Here is a 24,040-nt window from a genome sequence, read left to right on the forward strand (position 1 = left end):
TCACATTTGCGTTTTTGCTAGTCGTTCTATACGTTGTTCCGCACTTACCCCCCATAGGGGTATTGTGGCGTTGTCCCCGGATTGTTGTTTTGGTGCAGTGTGTACTAACCATTGCATTGCTAGGTACTGTGTATTTGTCTTTATTTGTGGACATTGTTACGGAACTGGTTATTGCTATCCTTGCGCTGTCTGTATGTAGAACAAAAGAAAAACGAGCTCCATCGTACATGTACACACATCTATGAGCAAAAGATGCTTATGAATATTGCATGCGTGCCCTTTTGGTTGGAATGGCATTGGCGCGCACTCTTAGGCAAAGGAGTGTTGCCCCTGGTAAAAAAACAACAATCGGCACATCCTTACCAAGTCAATTGTCTCCCCCTCAACTGACCTCGGCATAGCGACTGGATACTTTGTCACCAGTCATTCGTTCATTTTACCGCTAGTACCGAAAACAACTATTATCTCAGATCTCGATTCCCTTCGTTGGCACCGCCAGCTGTTAATATATGCGCTGTCCTTAGATATAGATAGTATTTTCTGCTAAGATGGCAAAAACCACTGGTGGGCCAGTTGGTCCTTCCTAATTAAACAACGTTGGAGACTACCTATTTTACCATCACTACTTCTACTGGGAATATCGATATTGACATCTCCTCGTAGTTTCCGTGCGCATAATGAAACACACTGTTGGCTTGTTAATTGTATGCTACGAGTATCAGACGAACGTATCATAGATGAACACGCCAACAATTTTGGTAAATGTCTTATGTCGGGCTTGAGAGCCAGCCTGGAGAGTGGACAACAGATAGGAGAAAACAGGATGCGACCACCGGACCAGTAGCACACAGTGGCAACAGGTTGCCATAAATCCTAATGGTTTGTTCGTCGATATGACATATAGCCATGGCCGCGGTCAATATATGCGTGTTACCTGAGGTGGCAAAGAGAAGTTGTATTGCAGATATGCATTATCTTGCTTACGTACAGCCTACAATGCTGCACGTACATTCCATATGGTAAGAGTTCCATAGCAAACATACTACTTAATTATTTGATGGCTTCAACTGAAATTCTATTTCTATGAAACGTGTTGCTGGCCAAGCGTCTATATTGGAACAAAATTGATGTCGCTTATTTATAAGCCATGTTAAAATAAAGCAGGCGGAATGGATGAAATGTGTTACGTGCTGATAGAGGCTTGTTTGATTGACACGGTTATTGAATATAACTGGCACTGTCTTTAGTCTTTAACTTTAACTTAAGGCATAAATTGGTCAGCAGCTATTAAATATGAACGAATGAGTTTTTCATAGTAACTGTGAGTGAAGTGACATTAATGTACCTAGACTCTAGCAAATTTTGAAAAGTAAATCAAACATGCCTAAAAGCCTTTAAAAATACCAAAAGTCTTTAAAAAAAAATCATAACCAATTTCTGCAACAAAAGTTCAAAATAGAGAGTCCAGAGAAGTTAATTTTTCATTGCTTTTCACAATATTTTCGAACATTTTCAATCGACATAACTTTTGCATTCTTCGAAAGCCGTATGGAGACTGGCGATATTCTCGAATGTCGATTTCGGGAAACCAAGGAGGACGATCATTTTGTGGCGGGTTATCACCTTGCTTGAAGACGTCGAATCTTCGTTCAAATTTTTAGGATGAGCTTCATATCTACGCCACGATGACTCAATCACAATTTTTTTCTTAAGATACCTTCTTTTGGACTTTCCTTTAGAACCAAAATGCGAATAAATACATGACAAATAAAAGTTACCGCAAACATTAATAAATGCTATTATGTTCATAGAGGATAGGTTACAACGTGTGATTTTTTATACATTTATGTCTGTCATTTGTATACACATAGACAAACGCTCAACTGTACCCACTATAATATTAGATAAGAATCACGAGCCACTATGAAAGAAAACACAATAACCTTGGAGGTAAACGCGAATGTCTATTTTTTGCTCATCTTTCAAGAAAATAATTAACAATGACCACAATATCGACGTGTCTAGAAAGTGCACCATGGTGCATGTACTTGTAAAAATCTGAGGCGTTGCCTGCATATTCATCTCGCGCGTTCGCCCAGACAATATGAGCGAAACAAGCCTTTCCCAACGCTAGCTCGCCCTGCTTCTCCGTCAACTTACTTACCTAGTCAATGAGTCTAGCGGCTTTTTAGCATTTGGGAAGAAAAGGCTTATGATTAGGCAATATTTATCGGTAACGAGGCAAAACCCTGGTGGCTTTCTCTGACGGTCTGAACAGGTTTCTTCGCTTTTCGATGGGTTAACGAACCCATGACGACTCATGAAAACCTAGTGATTAAACCAGTCCTATTGCTGTGGAACTCGACAATGAGACTCAACCGATCATTTGCCTCTCCTTCGATCTACTTGTAAATCGACCTGTAGGTCTAGCTGCCCGTTTTCAATAGGAAAGAAGTTTCACAGTCGCCAGTACGCGACAGAATTTGTTTGTGGCCTATAATGTAGGAGTTGCGACGTGCACGATCTTGCCCGGTTGTGTTTATTCACCCAAACGACATCTCTAACCGTGAGCTGCGCTATAACGCTGTGATAACCATAGTGGTACTATGCAGTAGACAACGTTCTTCTGCTGGGGCATTGAAGCAGCTTCATGGATGGGCGTAAATGTGTGTCTGTGCGCGTGATCTGGTGAGGTCTTTTCCATGAGTCGTCACCGCTATAAACAGGTAGCAGATAGACACCCCCTACCAGGCGGCTAACCTAGGCCGCATCTGCGGTCCTGCCTCCGCAACCACACCAACCTCTGTTTCGGCCACCTCTAAGCACCTGTGCGCCAGCTGACCGCTGACTGGCTTTTAAGCGTGTGACCGAAAGCTAGATGGACAAGGTCACAGTAAGTGATTGTGTCTGAGTCGAAACGGGGTGCGATCGGGAATTGGGACCGCAGACCCATTGGCGAGAAACATAAGCTTGCTTAGACTTGTTGGAGTAGAGGAAAATGAGATAGAAGTCCTTGCAGAGTTAGATCGGCATCCATAGCTTTAGCTACAGTTGCTGATGTTTGCTGCACGTCCCTCTTGTCCTCTTCTTTGACTCGTCCCCGACCTGTTTTGGGTCCTAAGGGCAGGTTCAGGCACTTGATTCCCACGAGCCACCACTTCCCGTCTCGAGTCTCTATCACTGCTGTCGGCCTGGCAGCAGCTTGTCCACACAAGCAACAGATAGAGCAAACGCGACCTTTGAAGAAATCAGCCCGCGACCTGCCTCTTACATTTTAAGATGGCTATATTTGTGCGGGCGACGCTCGCACTAGTCCATCCGCGCGCAGCCGACCCGTGCACCAGCACTCAACTAGACTGTGGAAGCTATCTAGTGCGTTTGTTCACCCAGAACCCATATAACAACAACAGAGAACTGGCAAACAACAAGCGATTCAAGAACCAAAAGAAGTTCGAACATCAGACAGGTTCTGCTCTTCACCGCCGTAACAGCTACCATCATATTGCCGCCTTCCTTATGCCAGCTTCTCTATCTACTCCTGAGCTGCCTGTCGTGACTCAACGCCAAACAACCGCCGCACAAAGATGGAGTCATCCTCGGAGTCACGCTGCATCATGCGCGACTACGTCGCCAAACTTCTTCGTCCAGTCCTCTAAACGCAATCACCGCAATAATCAATAGAAGCATAAGCATCAGCACCATGACGGCCTGCTCCTGATCGCTCTGTTTCTTTAGGATATCAGATCCCGATCATAGTCTCTCTTCGTTTCGCGCAGTCTGACCTTCAGGTCTACGCAGCATCCTTTCCTGATTTATATCAATAGCTAAAAACCAGCCCTACTCAACCTTGTCCAAGCAGGCAGCAGGCCACATCTACGATTAGCCTTTTTTTCAGCTGCGCTTCAGTTGCGTCTAACCCTCATCGCCTGAATAGGTTCTTCGATGTAAACGTCTCTTCCCAATAAGATCTTCTACGTAGTCTTCTCAGTTTGATTTTCTTCGTTGTTCGCCATACCCATACCCTTTCAGAACCAATGGTACCACAAGGAAATACGTATATATTACAGTTTTTTCGCTTTTACATAAACTGCAAGTTGGATTTAGGTGCGGCTTTTGTTCATAGCAATTGCTAGAGATGAACCTGAGGTCTTGAGACACTTTCAAAAGACTTTGTTGCTAGCTCGTTCTGATTCTCCGATTTTGGCTCTATATCGTTTTCCTTTATCTCTCTCTTTGTTCATCACCCTCTCCTTCGAGTGTAACAATCCACCTTCTCGCAAACAGGCCAAGACATCGCACAAATTGCTTCAGCGATCTCACCATCAGCTCCGGTAGCACACTCCAAGAAGTAGCCACGAGAAAAAACGGGCGCCAAACGACCTCACAAAGGCTGAAGTAGGCAAGCTGAAATCTGCTTTCAGACGAACAGATGTTCACCCGTGCTCGTCCACCCCATCGTCAGCTGATCGCTCGTGCCCGATCCTGTTCAATACTGTCCTCGCGGCTACCGTTGTCATTGATGATGATGGTGCTTTTGCAGGGGCATCTGCTACCGTTGCTACTGCATTCGCTCGAGCGTTGTATTATGCTCAATTTCAACAGTCTGGCGCCCGGCTCCCATTGTGGCTGAGGCCGCAGTGGACGAATCTCAACAATCCAACGACAACCGTTCTTAGCTCGTGGAGTCGCTACACCGCAGAAGCAACAGTGCCAATTCTTCTATCCAATCGTTGTTAAGGCTCTCTTTGAGCTCCTCTGGTTCTGCCATGGCAGACTGACTATTGTCTGCGGGTCCTTGCTAAGCCGGGATCTATGCTTTCTACTTTCGCCCTTGGCACTCCTTCGTCCCCCAGCTGTTGTAGAGGTGTAACCCAAACTCAGCCGATCTGCACCCACGTAGAGCCCGATAAGAACGGACAATAGAATAAAGATCTGACGAAACAGGGGGACGGGCAGACAGAGCGAACGGAGTTGAAGACGAAGATGGTAACGAAACGTTACACATAACGCCTATCGCTCGCAACTTTAGCCCTTAGAAGACGGCGACAAGCCGAGCAAACCTGAAGAGGTTGACCTCGGTTGATTCTGTTTGGGCCGGCTTGGTTCGGCCTAAATAACGGCCGCTCTTTTGGTGTGTTTAGAGAAAAATCAGATGAAAGGAGAAGCGAAAAACTGGTGAAGAGCGAGCGGCAAACGAACCAGAGAGAGAGAGAGAGAGAGAGAGAGAGAGATCATCATTGAACGACGAAAACGACGATTGCTACGAGTTCGCATCCCTGTGCCTTTTGTCTCGCCGTTTTCTCGCAGAGTTACCACTATAACCACTGTTAGAACAGTGATGGCGCGGCATGTTGAGCTCCGGCTACTGCCTCTTTAGAGGGAGCTTAAATGATTGGTTTCTTAACTGTCCCGTCTGCTGCGCTATGTGTACCCGAGGCCGATGCTGGTCCACGGAATAGTCAGCGAAGCAAATCAGAAGAACAGGCTAAAGCACTGACACAACAAGTGCTAGTGCGAACAAAGGAGAAAAAAGAAGTTACTGCGCCGTATCACCCGTGCCGTCCATCCACCCGTCGTTCTATAGCGAGGGCAATAGCTGGCGCATTCGCGCTCTCTTCATACTTTAACTCCCCGCGGCCATAGCGTTAGTCCGCAGATACAACATACAAAAAAATGGTAGGCTCAAGCAAGCAGATGCTCGCTCGAACGCTTTACAATTCTGTCGAACTGCTACCTGTGTAACCCCGGCTAAGTCACACGGCTTCGGTAGGTTGGGTCTTGACGCGACTGTGTTGTGAGCGCTAACGACTGATCAGCCTCACCGCTACGGCCGCTGTAGCGCAATAGAAACAGAAAGGAGCTTCGCGAAGAAATAGAAGAGCAGAACAAAAAAGCCCCAAGTAAGAGGTAAACGAGAGAAGCAAAGGAGGAAAGAGACGGATGGAGAGAGAGTGGGGGCAGGCCGAATGTATTAAGAAGAAGGCAGTGGTACCGGCCGCCGATGCACGCAGTTGAGCAAAGAGACCTGCATCGAATTCGTATGTATTGTATGTTCCACGAGTTGTAGCAGGTCGGCTAAATCGGCAGCGGGAAGAGGCTTTTCACAGTCATCAACACAACATCAAACACAAGGCTAAACGCAGCTTGATCAGATGAGCAATGGCCTGCTCGAAGTGTTCGGTTTACTCCAGTGACTATCAGCAACAGAATCACCATCAGTAGCAGTAACTACAAGAGAAGCAGCTGAAGAGGCGGCAATGACGGAACAAGATCGTGCGGTCGCCGACCTGCTCGAGCAGGCTTTCGGGCGATTTGTGCTGAGCGTCGAAACCTAGCGACCACGCGAGCGACTCTGCAGGCGGTCAGTCATCGTTGACGCCGACCCTGTCGTAGCAATCCTCGTCGATAGCTAAAGACAGCAGGAAGTATATTTGATGGTACGGTGTGTACCACTATTCAAATTGACGCGCGAATACACATTCGAAAAAGCATCATGCAGTCTCGCTGATACTCGCAGAATCCATTTCGCGTTCGTGCATTCTGTATATTTACTGTTGCAAACTGTGTTGACACCAATAGACAACACGTCAGAATGAATTCGTTTAGCTCGCAGGGTACCGGTTCAATTTGGTGTGATCGACCCTGTAAAGGCATCGAAGAGACGGAGAAACTATCGTTGCGTCTTATGGTGGCGATGCATCGAATCACCATGTTGGTGTTGTGCATCACGTAGATCGCGCACCAAAAACAGAGATATGGGTTAAACGGGAAGTAAACGCGATGAGTTGTTCTATCGCCGACGCCTAGTATCAACCCACAAAGATCTCCGACGTAACGAGTAGACAAACAGACCACGCATCTGTCAGGCAATCGGGAACATAACAAAAAAGTATTTAATATCCGATAACGTCCGACGTTCAAGAAAGAGTATCAGGGCGGCTGTCGATAGAGGGGCTCTTCCTGATTGCGTCGTTGGCAATTGCCGAAACGGACTGTCGCGTTACCAAACGCTACACACAAAGACATGTAGATCTATTCAGTTATTTATTCGTAAGTCTACGGGGCAACCTGGTAGCAACAGCGAAAACACTGCGGGGGAAGTAGCTGAGGAGTACGGAAAATGGAGAGCTATAGAGGTGGATAAGTACTAAAGGCTAGTGGCGATAATATAATGTTGATGATTTTTCTACTGATGTTGATAACAGCGGTGCGCGTTTGGTGGGCAACGATTTTGGCGAAAGCAAACGTCGTCACGACGACCACTAATAACAAACATGACTAGGGCAATAATGGCAGTAGCGGGACCAGCAGACATCGGGCAGAAAACAGATCTGAAAAACTGATGATTATATTTTGCGTTTCGTCCCCGAATGGCGCACTCTTTGACGACAGCCACGACATAGACAACGGCAACGGCAGAGACAGAGGCAAGCTATCGGCGGACACGCGTTCATGTAATTCCGTCTCTGGCTCATGGACTGATGATACGTCGGGGTATGACTCCTGTACGCATAGATGGCGTTAACAGCTATTAGAATACCGTTACACAGATACCGCTGAAGCCTGTCGACATTGAAAATGCGCGTGCGAAAACCAAGAGAGAGAGAGAGAGAGAGAGCCTGCTCATAAAGGCGACATTAAAGTATCAAGTTTTACGACAGAATGATCCGGTCAGGTATAGCTTTGTTCCTGTTTCGGACCGCCATAGCTATCCAGGCTTTGTGTTATGATCGTCGTTGTTTTTGTCGCTGCTTCTATTGTATGTTAAAACACAAATGTTTCGGTTGTGTTTTAAAGGTTGGTCAATCGCTAGCAAGAGACTTTTGTGCTTTCGTTCGAGTTAGAAAGGTAGAAGACCTCAATGAGGCTTAACTAGGTGAACTGACTCAATGTCTAGGCTATAACGAGACTTCGTATATACCCAAGGATATCGTGCACAGAAAGACTGATGTTTTAGATGAGCGATAAATGGGTGAGAGAGCTCGTGCTATATCAGAGACAGAGATTTTAAAACTTCCAGGACCTATTCGAGGCGCTTACGATGAAAATTAGTAGTACGCTAGAATGGCCTGTTTACGGTGTTGGCTACGATTGGCACTGAATAACTTATTTGCGGGTTATCCGTGAACACCAACGATCAATAAACCGTATTCCTCTGCAATATTGAGTATACTCGCTAAGGGAATTTCTTTTCCAGTCGTCCGCAAAATTCGTACCCTAAGTTTGTATCTGGCTTTGAGCTGTGCACGTAACGCTAAAGGATATAACTTTGATTTGTGCTGGTACATCTACGGGATTAACGAATTCGCCTCGACAAATGAAACTACCTCACCGTTAAAGTTACTACCACACAATTAGAATTAGTAACTGAATAAACATTGAATGGTATTGTCATGGAAAAAAACACCATCGATCACCATTATTGTTGCCGGTTCCCAGGGCTAGTTCCACGAAAGTTCGCTGCGCCCACCATTTCAATTGCTAGGTATTAATCAATCATTGCTATTTGTCAACATTGAAAATAGTTTGCCTCAGATGTATTCATTAGGTCGATCTAGCATCTCTAAGAATCCTAAGTTTACCTTCCAAACAATGATTTTGTTCCCACCAAAGTCACCCGTGTAAGCCGAGTTGTCTTGTTATCGTTCCTGTATTCGTAGATAGGCTAATTCGTTATGGCATTTGCTATTGATTTTGAGCTATTCACGAAGTCTTTGCTACCGTATTTGACCCTTGTACTTAATCCCGGCGTAGACAATCTATTCAGAAGAGTAGCATTGTATTATTCAATACATCGTACTGTGGACTATAAGCGGTTGCTTGTCAGCATCGGCATTTGAAGACCACCGTCCTTTCGTACGGCGACAGCTGACCTTCAAAGCTTTCTACTGACCGTCTGTGTTTCGCAAAGAAAAATAGAATAAAAACAAACCATTTACCGCATATCGAGCCCCTGTCAAGACCGCATGCTCGAAACAATCGACTATCTTCATTGTTACATGCCGTTATATTTATACTTCCATCTATATCTAAGCCGACCGTGTAAAAGCTCGCTTGGTTACACCTATATTTGACAAGTCTACGGCCCCACTTTCCTAGCAGTTCCATGTCTCGAACTGAATTCTGCACTATCGTCCGTCCCACCGAATGGCTACCTTTTAGTTGAAGATCGGGCCTGGGGCACCGGTCGATACATCGATTGATATCGCCTGATCTCTTTCTCGTTGTTTCGAGTTTGTGAGTCTGCGTTCGGGCATTTATACTCGAGAATTGGTGCTCTTAGGGCCTGCACTACGGCAGACCTCTCCAAGAACAAGCAGACTAGTAAATTTGAATAGTATTTTTTTTTTTGCTAGGCACCGCCTGTTCTAGACCCTGTTACATTTCGAGAAAGACTGCATATTGACCTGCCGGAGATACTATTGAAGTGTGTGTGCGTATACTTGAACGGGCCATTATGGGTCATCGAACAGTTACACGTATTTCCTTTTATGGTCGTCCCTTCCCTGAGGTTTCTTCTTTGGCTTATTTGCTTCCTCGACTCGATGCTCCAAGATCCATTACGTTTGCACTCTCAAACTTTTGAAAGTTTCTAATTGTTGTTGTTGTTGTTAGTGTTTAGGGTTTGAAATTTCCCGCTGTTATTCTCTTCACAGCTCTTTTAACATGAGCTCAATGGACTCTGGCATGGTTTTAGAGAGTTCAAGTGGGTATTAGTTGTTGCGCGTAGTTTTCGTGATCCGAAACAACGAGGGATTGGGCATAAGCTGGGGTAGTAGCAAGAGACAAACAAACTATGAAACTAAGTGTCTCCTCTCAAGGGTTTTCTCTGATTCGGGCATTGCTCAGAACCTTCTTCAGCGATACACTTTGGTCCTCCGAATTGGGCTGGGTCACACGTTTCGATGCGAATGCATGCCCTACAGAAGGAAACAAATTCTAGTCAAACACTACCAGCGATTAAACATTGCGATAAACACGCGCTAGTTGATCAGGGCGTAAAATCTGTCGCTTGTGTCTTCCTCAGCCACGCCAATAGGTAGTCCTGTTCTCTCGAAAAAAACTGTCTACTAATATTTCGAAACAAGTAGGGTCTTAGTTGTAGTAGGTCTAACGCAACTACGCGAACTCTCTGTAGGACCGAAACAATCATGAGAGAACAATATTGTCCATATACACACATTAGTTTTTTGTAGACTCGTCAAATTCGTCGACTAAAGGGCTATCTGTAATTGAGGACGAACCATTGACTCTCCTCTGGATCAATCAAACAGTATCGTTTTTACTTTATATCTGCTGGAGTACTAAATAGCAATGGTGTTAACTTTTGCTACCTAAATTTTTAAATAAAAAATACGTTTCCGTGTTTCAGAAAAACTATGCACGGCCTCACTCATATCAAAATCTGTTCTACCAAACTGAATAACCTATCAACCTGTTCTAGATAATACAGAACCACTGAGCGGGTTCGCGTAGCAGATTACGACGAGGTTTGACAGTAACTACCCTAGGTTGTATTGTCCTTCATCCTAAAAATCACCTTGAAAACTGCCGCGAAATATTGCTAGCAGATCTTCCTCGCAGCAGGACCTGTTTTTATTTATGTTATTGCACTAGAGATTCAAAAAGGCCTCTACCAAAACGACGAGTGGCCATTTCGTAGAACTATAACGTAGCTGATGGAGCGAGGCAATTTTTGGGAAAACACTTGAGCCAGCCAAATAATGTTGCCAACCAATTCATAGCAGCTTCCACTCCCTCTAATGATTTATCGTAGCAAGTACACCCCCTAGGAGGTTGGAGGCGAATGAACCGGGGGCAGACAAACAAATTGTTGGTCATTTCAGTAACGATGGCTGGGCTCGTTACTTGGCCATTATCTACCCACTAGTCCTCGAGAACGAAGTTTGAATCTTCTCTCTGAAATTTTCGCGAAATCACCAATAATTTAACTCATAACACCCTCCTTATCGACGCGCATTTTATAAACTAATAAGGCCTGTACACACAAATACATACACGTAAAGTTTACAGCACACACCTATAATTTCCGTACCTGTGGTCGAATATATCGAATACGCCAATCTGCATCAGCTATCATGGTTCTGCTGGACTTGAGAAGTCGTCTTCTTCAATGGATCTTACTAATTTCCATACTACCATCATTACAGACCCAAGTCAGATAAGACCTCGAGTCGAGTGTTGGTCTAATAACTTTCCTATCCTATCTCTCTTAGGGTGCACGCGGAGCTCTTCACAGGACGACGTAGGGTTTTTACATAGCTATTATCTCGTTGCAGCTTGCAGTCTTGTGCACCTAACTACTATAGATATTATGTTGTGTACATTGTTAACCAGACGCAGGTCGCTTCAAATGAAGTAAAGCCGGTTGCGGACGGTCATCGCCGTCCGTCGGTTTATGCTGTTACCGATTCTCTAGCACGCTAACAATGTACGAGCGAGCGAAGAGCCCAACCTAAACTTATGGCACGCCTTGAGCATGGTTATCAATTCTCAATAGTTCAATAATGAACTCATTGCGGGTGTGGCTCGTGCATCTTGTACCGACCACAGGTCTCTGAGCTATCCCAGGTGACCAGTAAATCGATACCATAGACCTAATATCAACAGAGATTTAGTTCAAGTGGGATTAATTGATTATTTTTCTAAACTCAATTTCCATGAAACGATTAGTAAATCTATAATTGTCACAAACTATTAACCCTAAAACATTAATATTTGATTTAATAGGATTAAGTTACCTTTGAACTGAAGATGGCCCTAACCAGTAGCTTCTACCAGCCTTTACTACTGTTAGATAAAAGAAGACTTGATTGAAGAAAGAACTGATTTGGAGTGGACCTTAAGAGAGAGGAATTGAAAAATAACTGATAGTTTCCTCGGCCCGACCATTCGACGCGAGTTCTACACTCGGCCTAGTTAAGATGGACAGTGCTGTTTATAGTCTATAGAAAGATACTCTGGAACGACTAGGAATTTATACAATCAATGCTCGCGTAGAGCGGCCAATCTTGATATCAGCCCATCCCAAGAGATGTCCAGACGCCAATGAGTGTTCCGTCACTAATTACAAAAGTCAGTCTCTTTTCTTCTAATGTATTCCACACTTCCTGTCCCAAATCCCTTCGGAACACTCACAAATTTCATATCATCAGTGCACGTGCAACACGTTATCTTAGTAAATAACTTGGTTATACCGGTTTTGCCTATGTACATACGTACACAGTGACATGTCTTTTTTCACCGTGTTACAGTGTAGCAATTATACTATCCATACCCCGTATAGCGTGTACCAGTTAACTCTAATATAGCTGTCCACTTAATGGCAGTACGACTGTTTCTGCTCTTCGCAATGTAGTTGTGCTAGCGTGTACACTCTCCCGTGTCCTTTGATCACAATAGGTCAGCGGCTTCGTAAAGAGCACAAAGTGGATATTTTGGCAGAGGGACAGAATTTGGTAAGACTAATTAATATACACGATTAAAGAACGCCACAGTTTTGTTGGAAGTGCTGAGAAAGGCCTAGTTTCAGTCCCGACCATCCAATGGTAGGCCTCAAAGGGATGAAGTAGGGAGGGAATATTGGGGATAGTCCCACCTTTCACAGCTTGAACTTGAGTATGGATGTGTATGTATCTACTGGCCTGTGCGGCACTTGTACCCTATTCATGACTGACCAGCATCATAGACAGGAATGTTCGCATTTTGAGGGTCGTCATTGTGTGTCAGTGCGTGACGCAATTAAGGCTTTAAATTGATTTTGTTTCTTTGATTGTACAGATTTATTGCCTGTATTAACAAATAATATTTGCTGTCCTATAGTGTTAGATTCGGCTATGTATCTCGTTTTGTTGTATTTGGAATTATCGATCATGCACTTCAGTTTAAAGGGGTGTCTTGTCGAACTAACAGTGCAATAATTTATATATTTTTCAGAACACAGAAAAAATCGAATGTTCTACTCAAATACATCTAATTTTTTAATCGAATTTCTTTATCCTTCGTTATTGAGAACACTGAGCAATACGATGATAAATCTGAAATAAGAAAAAGGAGCAGATTACGCCAGAGGAATTGTAGTAAATCAAAAAAAATGTACTGACGCTTTTCTTAGAGAAGGACTAATTATTTCGTGCACAGATGGTGTGGATATTTGTAAACAATAATCGAGAAGTATCAATTGTCAGTGAAACTGATAAGTCTCCTTCTTGCGGTTAGTCATAGCCTGAAACGATCGGATGACACATTTTTTGACCGCGTAAGCCTATTAACCATCTCTACACTATCAACATTTTGCTGTTCGATACCCTATATCCCTATAGATGCTTACCTCTTCTTTCTCATAAAAGATATCTGTACTGACTCTGTATGTATCCATTGCTCCCTATTGCTTTGCCGTCCCATCGTCGCCCCTTTTTTACTTTAGGATCGGCTACTGGTGGCTTTCTCGAGCGCCCTCTAGCGATACTATGCTGCCACCACAGTCGGACTAACCTCACCCAAAAACCAGTCCTTCTCTCGTCTTAACCGCTATGTGGGGTCTCCTCCACAAAAAGCAGAACTTACCGCTCGTTCAACCCCTAAAACACCCCCCGATTTTTTCGGGCCAACCCTCGACATAGCTCTGAATAGACACCCAGTCCTCGACTCAACAGTCACTCTCACCGCTCTATTCCTACCAAACTGCTCTTCGCTTCCATTTCGTTCGGATTCCGTCTTCCCTCTCTCTTTTTGTCTTCCTTTATCCCACATTCAGCTCTACCTGACGAAGACAAGGAGAAAGAGAATGCTAAAACCAGCGAGAATCTCCCCTTTTTTCTATGTGCCTTTGCCGTGGAACCGGAGGCTACCTAGTACGCGCATACTTTGAGACCTCGTACCGCGCGAGAGGATGCCGGAGAACGAGAGGCCGAGAGAAACAACACACGCTTCACGCAAGTCTCCCGGAGGCCATAACAACAGGAGTAGCCACGGGACCATAGCAGCACGTCGCTATGGATGAAAATGTTTGCTATCAAGCGGCCGGCCACGAGCCGACCAAGCCGTTCGAGCTATGCTCACTACTCGAAGCAGCTGGCAGCTTAAAGCTACTAACAGTAGCATGATAGTGAGCTCTGTGAGTCCACCCAACTGGGTGGACTCGACAGAGGTGAGTCTCGAGCGCTAGGCGGGCACTACAAACTGTTGTATGGATCGACGGTGCCAGCTATAGAGGTTGGATCGGCTGGTGCAGTGTATACTCGCCGGAGCACTTTTGCCTATCACTGCACGAATCTATTAAGTGGTACAAGGCATGCAGCGCCATCTGGGTCGTTACCTTGGAAACTCGAAGCGGGTGCCACTTATTGGGATTGCTGTCATTGCTTCCGAGCGCCGCTGTTCGTTGGGCACTTTTCTGCCGCTAATCCATGCGGCAGATTGGGTAGACTGGCATCGGTAGCAGTTAACGCGAGGTGGAACGCGCGGGTTTAATACAGCTGAGACTGAGGCAATGTCTGAGACTGCCGGCGACCCAGCGAAAGACGAAGAGCTAAGGGCGAGAGCAGCCAATAGGCGCTCCGATAACCGGAGTCAGAGACAACCCCCCACAGCCTCCAACGGCGAGCGGAGCTCTGACCGACTACCCTGGTACTGGAATCCCTCCTTATACCCTCTCCCAGGTCGGCTTCCTCCTTTCCCATACGAAGACACAATTCCCCGTCGCTATAAAAGGCGCACGCACGTGCGGGCTTTAGTAAGAAAACGATCGACAAAGGATGTGTGAACTTGTGCTTACCCAACAACTTCGACAACGGCCTCGACGATCACTACTACAGCTAGAGCCATTAGTGGAACTACAACTACGGAAACGTTACGCCGGCGACTATAACCGAGGACTAAAACGATCTAACATAAGAACAAAAAACGTTTGTAGCTGTTCTAGTGCGCAAAGGATGTTTGTGAGCCTAGAAGTGTCTACCGCTAGCACGGAGATGTGCCACGGCAAAGAAAACCATTCTATCTCCGGAACTGTGTCAGAACTGGAGCATTGTAGCACTGGTACGTATGCATATTATAATAAGATTTTTTAGCGTACTATTTTATCATGCAAAGACATTTGTGTTTGGTAAAAAGCTAAACCATGTTCGTTCAGATTTTTTTCTCGATAAATTGCACGCTTCGAAGCATAGCACCCCAAGTTGTGTAGTTTACTTCTACTGTGCTCTATACATTTTCTACCAAAAAAACAGAAGATCGCTATTCTTTATGCTTAATTTAAAATACTGCATACTTTTTTTGCCGCCTATATTTTTTTCAAACATTTGAAAATACCCCAGATTTATTTTCCTCACATAGATCTTACTGTAGAAATTTATTGTTGCCTCAACTTTGCCACTTGTCTCACAGATGATGTTTCCACGGCACCGCTAAAATTGTGTGATTTTGCGATCGCACTCTTCGACCAATTAAAATTAGCATTTGGTCCATATGCACAACTAGTTTTCGCAGCAGTCTCATAATATGTTAAAACCATAATGCCTTCTTACACATTTCGGCAAGCAGCTAGGGCCTGTTAATCCAACTAACACAATCTATTTCAATTGTTTTCCTTCTAATCCTCCAGGCTCATCGTGCTGTTCACATCCAGTTACTTGCTTCATGCCCGACCTGGTTCCATTGTCGGACTGCATCCACCTTCGATGCGTCGAACAGAAAGAGAAATTTACTCAAATTGGAGCAGAACTTCGCGCCATTAGTGACACTTTCGAACGTCACCGTAAACAGAGCCAGCTCAAAAGCAACATGAAACCCTGTCGACTAGTTTCCGACACCGTGAGCCTTGTTCAGGTCCTCCGATCCTTTATACGTGCCTCTGTCATACCTTATCTCCATCTGCTCAGTGGACTCTATTGGGTCTACCCATAGAGACCGATCCTCCACAGATGCCGATCAGTTTTTTGGCCGTGAACCACGTGTGCCTGCGCGCAATTTTCAGTGCAGTGCATCTAGGATGATATGCTACGTCAACCAGAACAACGACAACAATAACAGAGTAAAAACGAATCAGGCCAAACGAGCGTGACGTGTAAATTGAAAATTACATCCCCACCTGCTGTTTGTTTAGGGTATTGGACATACCTCTGCCTGCTACTCAGATGCAAACAGTAAGAACTTATTGACGTCAGCACACCTGGTTTTTAGGTCGGAGGACGCACCAGTCAAGGATCTGTGATAGCCTGAGCTTTGGCAAATGGACAGTAAGGATTTAGCGCAAAAGAGACATGTGGATCTAGGACACGCTGCAAGCACCACAAACAGATGGACAGAGTTTTGTCGTGTGTTCTTTGTGCACAGAGTCGCATGTCGGATTTGTACATATCCATGTACAGCGAACGCTAAGAACGAAGAGAAAAGCTATATTGAGACAAGGCCACGTATCGCGGCCCGGAACTTCGACGCAGAGTTGATACAAAAACGACGTTCAACGAAACTTCACTCATCAGCTGGAAGGGGACATGAAGAGGATATATAAGGCAAGCCCTGATCTGGAAAAAGCGAAGCGTGCCGGAAATCGAAAGAAAGAAAACCTAAGGATAAACGTGAGCAAAGTCGACAGATTCCACAACGACTCAAAAATCGAATTATTTAGGAATAGTGTTAATAGTCAGCTCAAGCGAAAGATGGAAGATATCGCTTAATTTAACCGAAGACTACAGACAGATCTCTTTTTCTACATAGCCACAGGTTAATTTAAAAGGCCAGTTTTAAATATTCATGTTGATTTTATACGAGAACGAGAACGAATAACAATAATAACGAATGCTACCGTAATTTGTCACGTGACGCTTATCTAGAGCAACGACCTGCCATGTTTTTAACGTCGTGGTCTTGAATCGCTTGAGCTTGACATTCGCCATTTACAAACAGTCGACTGATACTTACCTTTTCTAGTGTCGAACACGGAACAATTTCGGTACAACCTTCTTACCTATAAGAACAATGGTTGTGTTTGTATCAAACTTTTATATAGGGATATACATATATCTATATATACATATATATATATATATATATATATATAACAATATATGGACATTGGAAAGGCGCCTTTTTCAGCAAGGATGATTACCGCTCATCGACCTCAGGCAAAGCTAGATGAATGTGTCTACCCAAAGTTATAATAGTACGAAGAGAATCTACCTTGACAAAAATAGTTCAGAAGGTAGATCTATAGCATTTACAGAACGACGCATCATGATCAATAGCTAGAAGCTAAACATGGCACGAAATAACAAGGAAAAATATAATTAAAACAAAATAAAATGCCAATTAATGTCTTTTACATAAGCAACAACTCATCCCTAGATAAATAACGGAACTAATTAACGAGATGAAATTAGCCCGACAGAAGAAGGAAATCGACTAACGTTGCCGAAATTTTTTGCTACGAGCTGTAAAAAATGTACATAGAGAAGAAACAAAGGGTGGGAGAGCGGGATACAGGAACGATTTGTACCAAAGTCATTTTATTTAAAAGTATATAATTTATAAAAGCGTAAAATACAATAAAAATATGTATAATCAGTGAAAATGCTTATCGTACTCATTCATATCTAAACTGGTCACTTTAGCCATTTCGTGACTAAATAATAGTATTTAATTTTATACTATAATATTGTTATTCCCTAGATTTTATCGATTCAGCGACTACATTAGAGATAACGATGCGAGCGTACTAATAAGGCTCCAGCCCCTTTTAACGATAGTCTAATTATACACTATATTTTGTAAGTGATCTTTTTAAATGAAAACACGTCTGTCATTTTAAAAAAATACCTTAATTTTATTTGCTTCTCCTCCCTAAATTCATTATGGTGTTCTTCAACAACAAATGTCACCCCCGATCCTAGACGAGGTTCATAGTTATCGTAATTTAAAGTATCCAAGACCTACCATGAGGGTTTAGTTTTTTACATTCATCATCGATTATCCGAGAACGAAATTGGAAATTCGTATTTAAAAGGTTCGACCTTAGTGAACGAGAGCTCGATATAATGTTCTCACGTTATATTGAGCTCTCGTTGCCTTACTCCAATTGCTTAGCATAGATACACTGATAATAAATATTAGCTTTTCTTCACGTTTAATATGATGATTTTTCAAACTTTTTAAAAAAATGTATGTTTTTTTCTTTACCTTTTTTAATCTTTCAAATATTTAAAAAAAAAACTGTACAGTTTTTGGAAATGTGCGGGTTTTGCGATTACTGCTATAACCGTATGCAAAATCTTCCTTATAACAAAATAATCCCCACCATTATTGATCAAATTGACCGTTTATTATTACACTGCCATCTAGATAGATACAGAAGAAGTGTGGAACTGACTAGTTTCACACAAGTACGAAAAAGATAGGTAACTTCTTTACTATAAAACGTTTATTTAATGTTTATATAGTAAAAATTGATTTTTAGATTTATTAGGCCAGAGGATGTGGCTTAGAGATTTGTCACACTCGAAAAAAATTTTTTAAAAGGAGGAGTAAATTTTTATTTCGGGTTTCTTTACGTTTGGCGCTATTGTTTTAATTGAGCACAGGTTCACACGGCTGGCCGTTTTCAGTGCGAAACGAATTATACTGTACAGCAGGCCCGGCGTTGAATCGAGGGTACCTTACGTGTCCTAAACTTACATATAGACGAATGCGTTACTACTACCCTACCACGAAAACTTCTTGGAAAGTAACTAGACTATTGTAATGTCCACACGCAAGCCGACATCATAATATAACACTGAGCAAATTTTCGTGACTGTTTTTTGTCACCATTGAAATTTGTTCCATCCTCGCTGCCTTCTGACGAAACCCAGAAATAGTTATTACTCTACCAGCCATCACGTTTCAACGAACGAAGATGCATGGAGCATTTTTCTAGCCAATGATAATTACCTATGGTCTACCTACCTAAGTAACCTATGGTCTAATCAGTGAAGCCTTATTCGTTTTTACTCCCTCCCTTTCTCAGCTGATCAGCTTCCGTAATCGTTCGCCGAGTTTCTTTATTGTCTTCAAAGGACCAGTTTCCTATCAGCTTTAGGTTTGCCCGTGGGCCACGCTGTGTCTCAATGAACCATTTGTATTTTATAAGTATCGAAATACTGCGGGACGCCGTGTTAGCGACGATATAGTCCGAGAAGCTTTCTGAGAGGTTCCGGAACTCACTTCTCTTATGCGCCTTCTCCTTGTTCCCTTAGCGGTATTCGTTGCTGCTGAAATTTAATTGCAAGTACGCCACCACATGCCGACGATATCGCGGGTCGACCTGTCTCTCATCTTTGGTTTCATCCGCTAGGCGGGCGGCTGATGTCACTAATTAGATCATATTTCGTAATACATATAGCGCGTACGTGCGCTGCTCCTTGCTCCGTATCAGTCATATAGCCGTAGATGGTGAAGCTCGGCATCAAGCCCGACTTTGGGTTCCGCGTTGCGTCGAGACTGCAAAGGCCTAGGGCCAGAAGCCACTAAGTGCAAGGGGACCGGCCGTCTTTCGCCCTGAAGACTATTTGAGAGCGGGGCTTCTGGGCTTTGGCGAGATAGGTCGCCGACCCAGAATACAGAGAGAGCACATTACAATGTCGTCGATGCAAAAAACTCTCGGAGTTTGCCGAACCCCAGTACTATCTGGTGAGAGATATGGGCAATTCGATTAGTGAAGAATGCGCCGCGTTCGCTGCTACGGTGGTAGTTTCTAACTAGAGACTCTAGCGAAGCTCTATGAAACAGCCGGGATTGTCTTGGTTCGTATATCGCAGACACTACGAAACTCCCGCAGTATGCATATCGCTTGGAGCGGTTGTTGCACGGCTGTCAACTACGGCGTCGACTTGTCTCTTTGACAAGTTAAAAGCGCGACAAAGCTCGGTCGCTTTAGTGGAAGGAGCTGGTAGAGATTTGGGTACGACTCGAACATGCATAAAAGGGAATCTAATAAAGAGAAAGTGAAGGAAAGTTCACTGGTAAAGAAAGACTGGAGCAAGAGGTTATCAGTTCGGTATCATCTTTGCTAGCAGTTGTCCCGACAAGCAGAACTGAAACAGATCGAACGTATAACAAAAAAACAGGGTAGGCAAGGAAATTACTGTCGCTTCGAAGAGGGCCTTGCTATGAAAGGCACATGGAAATTCTTTATCTGGTAAAGAGATCAGCGGCGAAACGATATAGGGCCAAGAGAATAAGAACCCCAAGCCTCTATGAACGTCTATAGTCTCCAATATAGACTCTACTACGCAAACGTGCTAGTTGATTCGATGTCGTCAGCAGCACGTCAGTACCCCCCAGAGGTACATTGAAGAGCAATACCGCTGTTTTTCGTCAGCCCCTTACGAAAGCTAAGTTCAACATATGCAGCAAGCAGGTTGTTAACCGCATGATACACGCGAAATCACTACTATATTAGTCCCATTAGTGTCACGGAGAAATGGATGTATGAGGCGCGTTCGGTTATCGAAATGCAGAGATGCCCGAGTGCTTCTGTCCTTAGCCGCGGGCTGGGTTTGCACAAAGCTGAAATCTACGAAGGAAGGGACATAGGAACTTATATTCAGAACACAAAAGAGACTATAGTGAGCGAAACACCCTTTTATTTTTCTTTGTTCTAATTTACTTAAGCATAGATTGAAAATAATTTTTAAGATATCTCAGTACAGCATAGATCTGACTAAGTAGAAAACTAGCCTTATGAACTCTGCTGTACAGTTCCGTTTACATATTCAGGGCGGGGTAAAAATCTCTTGACAGCTTTAAGTGTATTCATTTTATATCTCTCATATCAAGGTAGCAGAAGAGTAAAATTTAGTAAAAATAAAAGAGTAGTGTTAAATATTATATATAGATATATATGACGCTGCTCGACCCAAAGAAACTCGGTGCGCAATCTCAGTATATTGCATGCAAAATCGCGCGCCTTGTATCCATTGAGGGTTTGAGTTGGCAGCACTTTGCCGGTGAGTACAGTAAATACAGTAAAGCGTTGTCGAAGAGGGTGTAACCCCATTACCGTAACTTACCTCTCGCTTAGAACGGAGTCAGGCTACTCCTCGTTACTGGCTGCTGAGGATCGCCTGGCCCGAATACGAAATGGCATCAAGCATCGGACACCGAGAATCGACAGCTACGCAGCTTTCAGTTTCTTCAATGCAGGCAATGCGGCGCATCTCATCCGAGCTCTGCTGACCCCTAACATCCAGCGTGGCCCATCACTTTAGCGGTGCCTCGACCGCCTTGTACCCGTTTGACAATGCACCAGCACAAGCTGGTATCAGTTCGCGCAGCCGTGTGGTGCGTACCATTTGGAAGGTGGAACATCGTCTTCCTTTTTTCTTCCTCTTAGGCCTATTGCCCGCCCCTACCCTCAGCTGACTTATGACGATTCCACTTCAGTGCGCAGCGACGACTTTCGGCTCGGCTTCTTGCGTTCCTCGAGCACCTCCTTTCCCCACTAGTGGCTATCGACTGCTGACTGTTCCTTCTTAGTTGAATGTTCTGTCTAACTTACGAAGAGTAGACACCGTCACTACACAAGATGCGACGCACTGGCGCGATGCAGAGCAATACGGCCACTCGACATCGGAACGGACTCGTCCTAAAGGACCCTTCGTTTGCTGCGTATCCCGCTCTTCTGATGAGCACGCGACTGCACCTTCCCCAAATGCGGATGAGGTACAGCATAAATGCTACTGGGGATGCGGCAAAACACTATCGAAGCAAAGACTGCGAGTGAAATATGTGTAGAGACAGGAAACGACAAGACAGAACACGGAGAACCAATGCTTGCTATTTATGTAATGACATCGGCATCTAGCCAGGCAGCAGGCGAGCGGATAAAAGGTATAGCGATTGCTATGGCTCGCAATAGCACACTCGCGCTGCTCTTGGGTTAGGTAAAGCTGGCGTTGTTGATGATGTTGGTGAAAGTATGCAGCTACAGCTGATCCTGTGGGAGGACTCGAGGCGGCTCGATAGCCACGAACCGCGAGGAAGTTAAGAAGCATCTTTGAAGGCCCACGGGTGTGAGACTACGCAGTATAGCATAATATATTGTAGGAGCATATCCTTTCTCATTGCGTAGGGAAGAATCCAAGGAGGAAAGTCGAAGCTGGCAAGAACAAAAGACCCTACGTTCAGCCTATTAGATAAGAATCTAGGTTTTCCCTAAAGGAAAATACACGTATATATGAATGTTATAGCCATTGCTATCGTTACTGTAGTAGTTGTTCTCTCTCATAGATGCCTCGATGCCTATTGTAGCCACAATATATCATTGCCTATGTATGCCAAGTCTACCGGTATCCCAGTGCGAGAAGCAGCCATTGCGGAAGTACCTAGCTACGTTCAACTTGTTAACTCTCAAATATTATAAAATATTATAGAGACAACCAAATCAATTGCCACATCTATGTGGAGCTCACTTTCAGTTGTGCATATACTGCCCGTAAACTTCTATCAGCGAAGCAGGGATTGCCGCTTCAAGGCTGGTAGCTTTCTTATTTCAGCATTCGTATTTATCCATCTGCCTGTCGACTTCTCTTTTTTTTTCCTTTTAAAAAAAGCAATCCATTATATCAATAGCAAAGTCCAGTGTACTCAGAACGCACCATTCGTGCGACACTAGAGGCCTTTCATTCCATGAAACGTTTCACCCTCCGGGTTCCTTTTGAAATGCATTCGCACTTAACGATGCTTTTAGCAAAGCGTAGCCCGCGTGTCCATTTATTTGGCGTTGTCGTTTACGTCGGCCACTCTAGGGCTTCATTAATTTCTATTCCACAATAAAATGAGGCCAAGAGGAGCATTGAAGAAATGGGGGCCTTTGTTTCTTGCCCCTACCCCTTTCACCAGTTTCAACCCTTGCATCGCTCGCTTGTTCTGCGCAGCTGCTCTAGGTCAAGGGAAAAGGATGAGGAGGACTGACAGTAATTCTATGCATTGCTGGGCGCCCAGCGAATGCGCAGGGTCGTGTCCACAAGTGAACGAACTTCCCTTTGCAAGCAAAGCTGAACACATCCAGAGAAGTGGCGAGTCTCAGGGCATTGACAAGTTGTGAGAAACAGAAGAGCTGCTTCCTTTTTCACGATGAGGTATGAAAGGACACGGACTCTGCCGGCCGCCTAAATAGACAGCCTGTTCTTAAACGTCACTCTCCCACAATAGTCGTCAGGCATGTCTCGCTCTCGGCTTTTTTTCTAAGAGCTATCTAGGATGTTGCTGTTTATTGGTCGAGAGCATAGTGAGTGATTTTGAGTGTTTGTCCGCTGAAACAAAGGTTACCTTCGTACTTCTTCAGCAGTTCTGCTACTCTGCTCTCGCCCCCTATATGAAACAAGTGTTGCTTTCGTATTTGCGACTTGAAGGGAATGCAGGCGTTTGTGACAGGTCTCCCTCGTTACGAAGCTGGAGAATGGACCGCGTGGAAAGAAGGCAGCCGTGGGCGACCCGTTCGGGCCAATCGCGAAAAGATATAACAAACGGGATGATAGGAAATAAGACAAAAAATTGGAGCAGACTGGCCAGATGAACTAATCACTGGCCGGAAATAATTGCGATGACACAATTAAGGTAGTCATAGTTCGCTTCGTCAGTCGTTCGACGCTTTCGGTAGTTTTCGTTCTTTATTTCTGTGAGGGTAGTTATAATCAAACAAAGGAAGTGAAGAGGTAGGTCGCGCATCTTGGATGTGACAGCAACTTGCTTTGAATGATAGTTCACTTGGTAATCCTCTCAAAGAATCGAAGGAATTGACAATTTCTCGTTCGAAGATGAAACCCGGTAACTTGTTTGCAAACTTATTTTTTTAGCACCAACAATGGATACAGACAGCGATTTGGCCGGCCAGCAAACAAAGATGGGGTGAGTTTTTTTTCGCTTCTTTGCACAAAGCTATTCAAGCAGTCATTGAATGAGTACATGACATTTCGCAGAATGAAGAAGTCTATATAGTGGAGCTTCTTGAGTGTCAACAATAAGCAATTCTGGTTATAAG

General features: G+C 44.2%; 1 protein-coding gene across 1 annotated transcript; it reads left to right on the forward strand.

The window, feature by feature from the left end:
• Window positions 1-14,450: 14,450 nt before the first annotated feature.
• Window positions 14,451-17,593, forward strand: LOC111244581 (uncharacterized). Its single transcript, XM_022791826.2, has 2 exons — window positions 14,451-15,060; window positions 15,626-17,593. The coding sequence occupies exons 1-2, from the start codon at window positions 14,778-14,780 to the stop codon at window positions 15,925-15,927; spliced, it is 585 nt and encodes a 194-aa protein (XP_022647561.1). The 5' UTR covers window positions 14,451-14,777; the 3' UTR covers window positions 15,928-17,593.
• The last annotated feature ends 6,447 nt before the right edge of the window (window positions 17,594-24,040 follow it).

This window comes from Varroa destructor, unplaced genomic scaffold (genome assembly GCF_002443255.2).
Source record: "Varroa destructor unplaced genomic scaffold, Vdes_3.0 BEIS01000002.1, whole genome shotgun sequence".
In the NCBI taxonomy this organism is placed as follows: Eukaryota; Metazoa; Arthropoda; class Arachnida; order Mesostigmata; family Varroidae; genus Varroa; species Varroa destructor.